At 35.6% G+C, this 11,311-nt stretch overlaps 1 protein-coding gene, 1 long non-coding RNA gene and 1 pseudogene across 2 annotated transcripts; 2 read left to right on the top strand and 1 right to left on the bottom strand.

Moving 5' to 3' along the window:
• The first annotated feature begins 97 nt into the window (after positions 1-97).
• LOC147944280 (uncharacterized) lies at positions 98-720 on the top strand. The gene is made up of 2 exons (XR_015558559.1): positions 98-235; positions 348-720. It is a non-coding gene; the product is annotated as an uncharacterized LOC147944280 (long non-coding RNA).
• Positions 721-5,059: 4,339 nt separating this feature from the next.
• Positions 5,060-7,318, top strand: LOC104789499 (uncharacterized; annotated as a pseudogene).
• A 2,125-nt stretch (positions 7,319-9,443) lies between these two features.
• Positions 9,444-10,839, bottom strand: LOC147944279 (uncharacterized protein At3g43530-like). Its single transcript, XM_087512530.1, has 3 exons — positions 10,810-10,839; positions 9,821-10,569; positions 9,444-9,510 (listed from the first exon to the last, which is right to left on the bottom strand). Exons 1-3 carry the CDS (start codon positions 10,837-10,839, stop codon positions 9,444-9,446), a joined length of 846 nt encoding a protein of 281 aa, XP_087368656.1.
• Between the last annotated feature and the right edge of the window lie 472 nt (positions 10,840-11,311).

Here is an 11,311-nt window from a genome sequence, read left to right as displayed (position 1 = left end):
ATTGATGAAGTCAATCCAACGGACAGAAATCATCTTCTTTTCTCCTTCCCTTCTACTCATCGTGTCTTTCCCTTTCTTTCTAAAGAAAATCAATTTTTGTTTTCTCTCTTTTCCTCATCTTCTCTCTTTGTCGCCTTCTCCTCTGAAGATACCAAAGGAGCAGAGTTAAACGTGGTTTCTATACCGGCCGTCGGATCTAATACAGCAACCGCGTCAGTGTAGACGGTGGAAACAAGTTTGTCTCTTTTTCTCTCTCCGTTCTTAATCTGTTTCTGAACCCATCGTTGCTGAGAATAGATCTGGAGAAATTCTATGTGTTTTAATTATTTATTTGATTTGTACTTTAGGTCTCAACCACAGATCTGAAGAATCAGTGTCAACAACGACTTCAGAGGTGTTGAATCTGAAGACCCTATTGTCAACGACGACGTCAGAGGTGGTGGATCTGAAGATCCCAGTGTCAACGATGTCGGAGATGATGGTGGTTGCTCGCACCGTTTACCACCACCACTACATTTCGAATCTTCTGCCAGTTCACCATCAATACATCTCGATTTCTGCATAGTCGCATCTCTGGCACTCCGGTCGCCGCCACCGTTTTGTTCTCCGTCGCTGTAATAATACATCTCCGGCAGTTGCCAATCTATAGATATAGTTATATAGATATATTGTATATATATAATGAATTTACGAAAGAAATAAAAACTACTTTTAATTTCATTTTCTTGTATAAATTTTTTATATTTTTTTTTTTACTTTTTTTTATGTAGTTTGTCGCAAAAGGGTCAGGAATATATGACTACATATTGATCTTAATGTAGTCGCAAATTTAAGACATAAAATGAGGTCACATAGTGGTCAGTATTTTGTGACTATATCGGGACCAATAAATTTTGCGACCAAATTTTAACGACTATTCAAAACAGTCACAAAATAGTCATATATAGTGCATTTGCGACCATTTTAGGACGATTTTTGGAGTCCCAAACAGCTTGTTTTCTTGTCTCCGGAGACAACTAAGATATGAGACAAAAACATCGAAACTCAAGTCAGTTTGCATTTTTACTACTGAAGAATCAGGAACTTTACTTAAAGGCTGCAATAACTGGTGAGGCTAACATGACTCTTCTTGAGTATATAAGCTATATGTGAATCAAGGTTCCCTCTCTTTTATTATCTGGATTAGTCACTACTGTTATCACTCACTCACATATACTGTTTGTAAAATTCTAAAATAAAATAAAAGTTAATAATGCTCTCTGTTTCTGATTTGAATAATCAGGTTTCCTGATTTAGATTATCTTAATCTATTCCTGAATTGGTTAGATATAGTTTTGCTGATGATATAGCTACGGATTTCTCGTAACTTATTGAAATGGGTTTGTGTAACATCAAAGTGAAAACATAGCAAAAGTTAAACATGGTTCCTGAGTCTTTTATAGTATGTTGTGTGGTTTCAGTTTCTCGTTTATGTTCTCTATTATATTACTACAGTTGGCTTCCTGGAATTCAATTATCATTTGGCCTTTCAAGTTTCACAATTCTTGATTTTGCTGCAACAATTTTGGCCTCGTAAAATTTAATTATCGTCATGGTTGAATGAGGTTTATTGGGTGACATGTGAGTTAAGACAGTTGAAGAGTCTGTTATCTTTCATGTTTATTGATGTGTGAATATCTATCTTAACATTTTTTAAGTACATTTTTGTGTCATCCTCTCTTATCTTTGTATCCAAACAACTCCGAACTAAATTCTCTGCAATCCTTAAAACCAAACACAATCATTTCCTTATTTGATAATATTAATTTCCTAAAATCTATCTACCTAATTTAAAGCAATATGTTATATTAAAATAAAATTCTCCTTTCACTTTTATTTAATCTTATATTTAATTTTTGGAATTACTATTTAATACATAAAGTTAATAAATTTTAGTTTTTTTAGCATATGATGTGATTTGAAGTTTTATAAATGGATATATATTTTAAAATTGTTTTAGGATTTTTGTAACCAAACAAGTATTTCTAGATATATATTATCTTACATTTGAGTTATTTTAATATATAATGAATATGTACAATTAAAAGTTAAAATAACACACAATGAAATTATATTATGCGAATGATTTGGATCAATATGAATATAAATTTAATTATCATTAATTTGGTGTTACACAAATAATTTATCATTTTATTATTTTGCTAACATTATTAATATTAGAATATTAGATATATTAAGTTTAGTAATTTATGATAATGTATGGAAACAAATTATTTTGTAGTAAACTGTGGGTTAAATCCTACAATTAACAGTCAAATACAATTATATAATTTTACACTAAACAAAACTAACACATAAATATAACTTAAATTTGGATATATTAGTTAGAAATATTTGACTGTTAATTTCTTTAGAATGTACGGGGTTATTAATTTATAAAAAAAAAAAAAAAAATGGACCCGTGGTATACCACAGGGTAAATCCTAGTTTTGGCTGTTATTTTTCATGTTAGGAACAATGAAGCGTCCCTGATAGATTAAGAAGTTGCTATAGATATCTCAAAATTCCTTAAATCGAGGAAACGTATTGGAGCTAGAATCAACCTGAATGCTGAGGAGATTTGCGTGACAATTCAGTAAGCTCTTATTTCGTGCACAGATGTTATATAAGGCCATAAGGGTATAGGTTTATACGAGAGATCTCAACTCCTTGAAGATGAAAATGACCAGAAAATTATATGTCGTAATTGCATGTTACAGCACCTTATGGCAGCGTTTTGTTTGCACCTGCCAGGAAAATACAACAAACGGTCAGTTTGCATTTACAAGCCAAGAATCAGGAACCTACTTCGCTTTTTTTTGGGACCGATGCCTAAAGTCATGGTAACAAAGATGTTAGCATCAACCTTGACTAGAAAATGTAGCAGTTAATTAAGTTTTTGTAAAAATGAGGATTGTGAAAACACTTTCTCTCTTTGTTATAATTGCAGAGGAGCAGAAAAAAATAAGGATTGTGAGTGAAAGTACAAACTCGCGAGCCGCATGGTACACAGTATAATGTCGCTGAGGATTTGCATTGTGGTCTCTAGTTTACAGATACTGTACTTGATGCAATAGTTGAAAAGAAGAAGCTTATATTTAGATCATGGATAGTTTCTTGTTGACGAATATTACTAGAACCAAACACTTTCCTCTGCTTTCTTTTTCCTACTCTCTTTGGAACTGTTAGTGTAATATTTTGTTCACTTATTTAACTTGTAATTTGTCTCTTTCTACTTAGACTTTATAAGTAGAATCTAATTATAAGAACTTGAACTAAAATTCTCTTGATAAAAATGAAACTAAATTGCTTTGGAATATTTTACTTTTTATAAGGATGAATGCAATCGAATAATTGTAAGATGTCTGGCTATTAGATGATGGTGTTACTCGTGTGTATCAAATTGCAAACTTGGTCTCTTAATTTAGTATAGCGTATACTCTGTTGGTATGATGAGAAATGGGTATGAAGTCTGATAGTATAAACAGAGACTGTGTGAAACAAAAATAAAATACGAAAAAATCTAGAGAAATCAAACCTTTTGTACACGAATTTAAAAAACCATTGTTGTATTACTTTTTTTTTGGTCGGAACCATTGTTGTATTATTTGGAATATAAGTATATTTTATCTGACAACATTGAAGAAGCTAAGGAGATTTCTTTGGATGCAAGAATTTTGTAACTTTTTTTTGGGTGTACATGTTAAGAAATTTTTAACTTTTTTTGGGTGTAAATGTTTAGAATTTTGTTACTTTCTTTTTCCTACATAACATGACATTGTGTTCCAGCTATGTATCTCCCATAGTCCCATTATTCATCAGAAACACACAGCGCAACTTTCGAATCTCTGTACTCTTTGGATTTTCTATAAAACGACCAGAACAAATGTCCTCTGTACCTGAAACATAGTCTGATGCATTATGTCGTCGATGTATGATTCTGAAGTAAAAATAATTAGTTTACGTGTGAACTTGAAGTAGTCTATGCAACCCTTTTAGCTCTGACTGAGTTCAAATCTGAACTCATTGCTTCAAAACTGCATATGCGTGAGTTCAGATTTTGATGGAGACTTTCATTTACTTCATTGAATTGCTATTTACTTCTTAGAACTAGAGTACCACGACCCTTTGCTCAGTTATTACTTCTTCTACAAGTGAGAGACTTGAAAGAGACGGTAAGGTAATCCACCGCTTGGAGCATCATGTTAAATGAGAGGTTCAGAGACGTGGACCAAGATGAGTTTTCATCTCAAAAGTCCCTAAAAAAAATTCTGATAATCTCAAAACTCCTTCTCTTTAATGGAATTTCTTTTTGATTTAAAAAAATAAAATAAAAGGGGTGTTGAGTAATCGTTTCAGAAGTCCTTAAATTTTTTTGACAAATCTCCTATCTCCCTGTCTATTCTTCATACCCCCACCTTCTTCAATAATACTCGATGAGACAATTTTACCCTTTTTGTTTTACTGAATTAGATTAAATTTTTTAAATAAAAAAACAAAAACGCTCAAACCCAGCTTCTTTCGACCCGAGAAACTCACCCAACCTCTCTCAACCCAGCCGCCGGCGATTCTTCCGTCGTCGGAGCTCCTACTGCTGTCGTTCTTCACCAAATCAAGTTGTTCTTCAAAATGCAGGTGCGTTACTTCACTTTAGAGTTTCTTTTGGTTGAATTTGTTTTTGATTTGTAAATATAGAAATTTAATTGGATTTAGATCGAAGAAAGCTTAGCACATTGGGTGTTTTACAAAGGTTTATGGGTCGATTGAGCTATCTATTAGATATGAAAGGGATTTGGCTTTTGATTTCAGTGAATTAACTCGATTAGAACTCGTCTACCATTCGATTTGATTTTGATAGGAGAGAGAAGGTGGTGAAACTGGTAATGCTGGTATTTTTAGTAAAACTAGTAAAACTAGTAGTAGTACTAATTATGATTTTTTATATTGGTTGGTTTGGCAGGATACAATATGCGAGAACATCAGCCTACATTTTAAATATGAAGGACGCATGTATAGTATAATGTTCAAGAGGAATATAACATTGTTGATGTTAAAAGCAAGGATACAGAGGAAGCTTGGGTTTGTTGAAAGTAACGTTCAGTTGCAGCTGAGCTACAAGCCACTACTGGTAGAAACATTGGAGCATTGTGAGCTTAATGATGATGAGGATGTTAATGTTTATCTAGACTCCGTTAATTATGATAAGCGAAGATGTATGTTGTTTGTGAATGTCATCCCTTCTGAGCCTCAGCCTGAGCAAGTTCCCATAGTGCCCATAGTGCCCACAGTGCCCATAGTGGACCAAAGTTCTGTTGGTATGAACTATGAAAACCAACATGCGAAGGATGGTGAAATCGGACCTAACGCCATTGTTGTCTACGTAGGCAAAGAAAAGGCTGTAGAGGGTGATTCTAATAAAGAGGGTGAAGCTGAATCACGTGATGAAGGTGATGAATATACTGAGCCACGCCCTGTTGTAGAACCGTGTAAGTATATTGAACCATGGGATGACGGTTTGGATCTGACTAAACTTCAAGAATTTCCAAACAAGAAGGCATTGCAAGATGTGGTGGATAGAGCTTCATTCGCTAACTGTTTTAGTTTTGAAATAGTAAAGTCGGACAAGGTGCGTTATGTGGTCAAATGTCCTAAAGAAGGATGTAACTGGGGTTTACGAGGTGGTAGGATTCGAGGTATAGATATTTTCTCGATTAGAAGGCACAACAAGATGCATACATGCTCTCGGGCTAGTCAAAGTTCAAGCAATAGTAAGAGGCAAGGCACTCCACAATTAGTTGCTTCTCTTTTACATGGTGATTATCCAGGGCAAATGGAAACTCCACCTCCGAAAATTATCATGGATCTTGTCAAGACAAAATTAGGTGTTGATATATCATATTCCACGGCGTTGAGAGGGAAAAATCAAGCTGTTACTGATTTGAAAGGTAGCCCAGAAGAAAGCTACAAGGTGCTGCGATGTTATCTGCACATGTTAGAGAAGGTTAATCATGGTACAAGATCATATGTGCATTGCAATGAGAATAATAAATTCATGTACTTGTTCATAGCTTTGGGAGCTAGCATTGAAGGATTTAAAGTCATGAGGAAAGTTATAACTATGGATGCAACTTTTCTAAAGAACGGATATAAGGGTGTTCTTGTTTTTGCGTCGGCTCAAGATCCTAACAGTCACCATTATCCCTTGGCGTTTGGTGTTCTTGATGGTGAGAATGATGCAAGTTGGAATTGGTTTTTGGAGATGTTGAAAACCGTTGTTGGGGATTCTTCTGAAATAGTGTTTATGACTGACAGAAATACAAGTCTCATAAAAGCTATAGCTAATGTGTATCCTCTGGCTCATCATGGTTTTTGTATATGGCATTTATCCTAAAATGTGAAAGGTTATGCTCGTAACGTGAACAAAGATGTTGTTGCATGGAGATTCATGGAGTGTAGTAGGTTTTACACAGTGGCTGAGTTCAACATTGCTTACGCATCTTTTACGACAAGATATCCTTCTGCTGCCAAGTATCTTGAAGAATCTACCCAAAAAGAAAGATGGGCACGATGTGTTTTTCCAGGAGATAGATACAACCTAGACACAAGCAACTGTGTTGAATCGTTGAACAGTGTATTCAAAGATGCAAGGAGGTACTCCTTGATACCCATGCTTGATGCAATACTTAAAAAATTCTCTGAATGGTTTAATGAACATCGGAAAGATGCTGTGTCTGGATCAGTCACAAATAAATTGGTACCTTTAGTGGAGAACTACTTACATGATTTAAGGGCAACTGCTGAGAAACTAAAGGTGATAAAGCTAAATGGTTTCGAGCTTGAATACAATGTCATTGACAGTGACGGAAAGCCTTATTTGGTGAAGTTGCGATTAAGAAGTTGCAGTTGCAGGTTTTTCGATATACAAAAGTATCCTTGTGTGCATGCATTGGCGTCTTTCATTACATTCCAAAAATATGGAGGTAAGGATTTCGAGTTACATGAGTTGTGTTCTAAGTATTATTGGACGGAGCTGTGGGCAATTGCATATTGCAGGACAATTTATTTAGTACCTGATAAGTCTCGATGGGATGTCCTAGATGATGTCCAAGATATGGAGATCATACCTCTGAATCGGAAAATAAGAGGGGGAAGAAAGAAAACAAAAAGGTATGCATCTGCTGGGGAAAAACGACCAAAAACTCAACCTAGGACGCAGAATAAAAGGTGCCGGAGACAAGGACTCCAATGGTTGTTATTTGGAGATAATGTTCATGTTTGATTCACCTCTTCATGTATCAATTGTGTTTGGTTTTAAACTTAATGTAAAACTTGGTTTGAAACTTAATTTGAAGTCTATTAATATTTTCTTCTTTCAAAATATGTGTATATGAGAGAGTAGAACTGGCAGAACTAAGATAAAACTGGTAAAAATAATAAAATTGGTACTACCTAAAATCAATACATATTGTATAATACATATTGTATAGTACAAAAGTTCTACATAGGTTTCTACTATAAATGAATAAATTTCGAAAATATACCAATTTTTATTTATTTATTAAAGAATCTCAACAAGTGTTTCCTTACACTTTTAATGTCACTTTGTAAATAATTACCAAGTAAGCATGAAAAAGTTATAGAATTATAAGTTTTAACTTATGAAGTTGCAAAAAGCTTGTAATTGTATGTTAGTTAAGTTTAATCAACTGTAAAACTAAAAAAAGTAATGCTAAGGTTTAGTAAAACTAATTAAACTGAGAAACCTCTAAAGTACAACTATTTGCAAGTTTAGTGCAACCGCATTACTCGGTAAAACTGTGTGTGAACACGCAGTGTGAATACGCAGTGTGAACGCACACATCTTTTACACGTGGCCATAATTTCGTTTTTTCTTTCTTTTTTGACGACAGCATGAAGTTTATTTTTTTATCTATCTTCACTCCAGCTCATTCTCAGCCATTCATTCATTTTCTTCTTCGAAACCTAAAGTACACCGACTCATCCTTCTCTCATCTTCAAAGTCGAAGATCCTAGATCTATTTCTCTCCTTCTCAAACTATGGAACAATTTGAGGCCGACCCATACTATGCTGATCAGAAGAGGGTGAGGAAGTTATAAGCATGGCGAGAAGCCATAGCCGATGGTGATTTTGGCATGCCTCGAATTTGCCCATGTGGCAAACGAATCATCAATGAGATCTCTCCAACAGAAACAGAGAAAAAGAGATGGTTTACTTGCGTTAAGTATAAGGTAAATTAAATTTAATCAAATACAATTGAGATACCAGAGTTTGATGTCTGTTCGTTGATATATTTTGCAGGATGATGGATTGCACAGGCGGAAAAATTGGGCTGATGCAATTGAAGAAGAAACCCAAACCTTAAGGAAAGATGTTGATAACCATTGGGAGAGATTGAAGGAATTTGAACCCCATCATACTAAGATCTATAATTTGCAGATGGAGCTTAAAGAGAAGAGTGACGAGATTGCCAAACTAAAGGAGGAGTTGGCCTTGCTTACCACTCGAGTCGATCTCCTAGATAGGTTGTGTTTCGATTGATATTATCTGAGTCGATCTCATTCTACGTTGGTTTAAAACTTGTTGAATCAGATTCTGTTTCTTATCTTTTCCTTGAATTCTCTTGTTGAATCAGTTTCTTATCTTTCGTGTGACTTCTCTTGTTTAATCATGATGTTCTATGTGACTTCTAGGATTATGCCTCCTTGAATTGAATCATGTTCTATATTTTTCTTATATGAATTCTCTAGTTTTTGTTTAGTTTTACGTAGTTTTACCATAAATACGAACGGAAAATCCAAGAAAATAACGTAGTTTTACATAGTTTAACTAGTAATACCAGTACCAATCACAAATCCAACAAAATAACGAAGTTTTACATAGTTTTACTAGTACTACGATGACAAATCAAAGTTTTACTACTTCTTAGACCTTTTTCTCTTCGTCCCTCTCCCTCCTTCTTGCGAAGTACTCGGTTGCTCATCATCTACAGGCGCCTGACATGAAACCAAATTTTGTTAACACCTTCTAGTATTATCAAGTATTACTACAGTATTACGATTACCTTTGGTTTCTCTTGCTCTTTCACATATACTTCCAACGGTTCGATCCTTTTTTCAAGCCCATCAATCTTCGCCGAAATGTTATCGAACTGGGTTTTCATATCCTGCTTCATGGTCCTTAGAAGATCCACCAACTCAATAGTATCTTCTCTCGGTTGTTCATTGCCGTCTATTTCCTCATTCGCATCGTTTTGTTCCAAACGAGAAGCCACATTGGATGTGTACATCTCCTCCAAAAGTACAGGTAGTCCTCTACGAATGCGCCACATCCAACTGTTAACTACGACATCATGGGTATCGTCTTCCTCAGCTTCTTCCATGATTTAATCGAGAAGAGGAATTTCTTCATCCATATGAGGGATCACACTAGCAATTGCCTGTGTAAACGACCTACTTTAGATACATTACAAACCAATTTATTCAAATGATTAATAATGGCAATTGCTAGGATAACTTTGTTGTACCAAGTGTATTTCCTATATTCTTTAGAGGAAAACCTTTCTGACCGGTATTCTTAAATTTCCTCCTGCACATCCTAGGACAACTTGCATCCGCCTCACGAACTTGGTCAACATAAGTGTTCGCCAAAATTGGAGCTGCCTCAAATAGTAAAAACTATACAACACAAAAAAAACTAAAATCAGCTTCACTTATAAGAAATATCAAAAATGAGAAAACTTCAAATTTTAAACTAACTAACTCCAATGGAATACAGAAACCTGGAACAGGCCATATCACATTCTCTTTATGCACGGCCCCATTAAAATGCGACATTGTATGGGAAATCTCTTCAAGCATGTTCTCGAATGATAATCTCCCCCAAGGAAAAGACACACAAAAACCTAGATCATTCACTGCTCTTACAACAAAATCATCGATACCCATGGCATCTCTCCCCGAATCTTTTGTATAGCCTACAATGATGCTTCCTAAAAAGTAGAGAACCGCCATCTTCAACCTATCACGAGTACCATTGGGTTGCATTACCATTAGCTTTCCCCTCACATCTTGAAGTGTAATCTTTTTTTTCCGTAAAAAATACTTCCTTCGAAACTCGATACCGCCGGCTTCCTTATAATCAAGTGGATAGCACCGACAATCTAATCCAGACATCAAAGCATGTTCTCTCAGACCATACCGGATTGGAACACCATTCACAACAAACCATGCTTCCTTCTTTTTTTCGATTTTAGCCATTAGAAGTAAGAGCAACCACATTCCCATAAGCTTGTGGTTTGGTTCCCTTGGCATGTGGAAAATGTGCTTGAATTGTGGATGTTTCTCACACCAATCCCTCTTAGAACTAGTCAGTGAGTGCTCTAATTTATCCAGCGTTTCCAAAGTTTCTAAAATATGACACCTTGTCGATAGCTTGATTTTCTTGTTGTACTGACTAGAATTGAAGTGCATTCCTAAAGGTTGCATCGCTTCTGTTTCCTCCTCCGATTCCTGAAACAATATCAGTTTTACATGAGTTATACCAGTTATACAACAACTAGTTGTACCAGTTCTACTAGTTCTGCACCACCTAGTTGTACCAGTTCTACTAGTTCTACACCCAATAGTTGCACCAGTTCTACTAGTTCTACACCCAATAGTTGCACCAGTTCTACCAGTTCTACTTGATCGATTTCAAATTCCAATGAGTTTTCATATTCCGAACGAATGACACAGACTTGTTGTACTTACACTTGCATCGTTGTCCTCCTCGTGCTCCATCTCACTTTCGCTTGTACTCCTTCTCGAGTTACCTGCCGAGTTTGAACTTCCCTCCTTATCTTCTTCTTCTTCTTCTTCTTCTTCTTCTTCTTCTTCTTCTTCTTCTCTTTCATCGTCTTTTTTCTTCCGATTCTTCTCCTTCATCGTTTTCTTCTTCCCCTTCATCGTCTTTTTCTTCCCCTTCTTCACCTTCTTCTCCTTCATCGTTTTCTTCTTCCCCTTCATCGTCTTTTTCTTCCCCTTCTTCACCTTCTTCTCCTTCATCGTTTTCTTCTTCCCCTTCATCGTCTTTTTCTACCCCTTCTTCACCTTCTTCTCCTTCATCGTTTTCTTCTTCCACTTCATCTTTTTCTTCTTCCCCTTCATCGTTTCCTTCTTCCCCTTCATCGTTTCCTTCTTCTTCTCCATCGCTTGATTCCACAGAAGTAGATCTCTCGTTATCTCCTCCTTCTTCTCCATTACTTGATTCCGG

This window comes from Camelina sativa, chromosome 5 (genome assembly GCF_030686135.1).
Source record: "Camelina sativa cultivar CO46 ecotype springtype chromosome 5, ASM3068613v1".
In the NCBI taxonomy this organism is placed as follows: domain Eukaryota; kingdom Viridiplantae; phylum Streptophyta; class Magnoliopsida; order Brassicales; family Brassicaceae; genus Camelina; species Camelina sativa.
The sequence above is the reverse complement of the archived record's forward strand: the minus strand, read 5'-3'. Positions and strand labels throughout refer to the sequence as shown.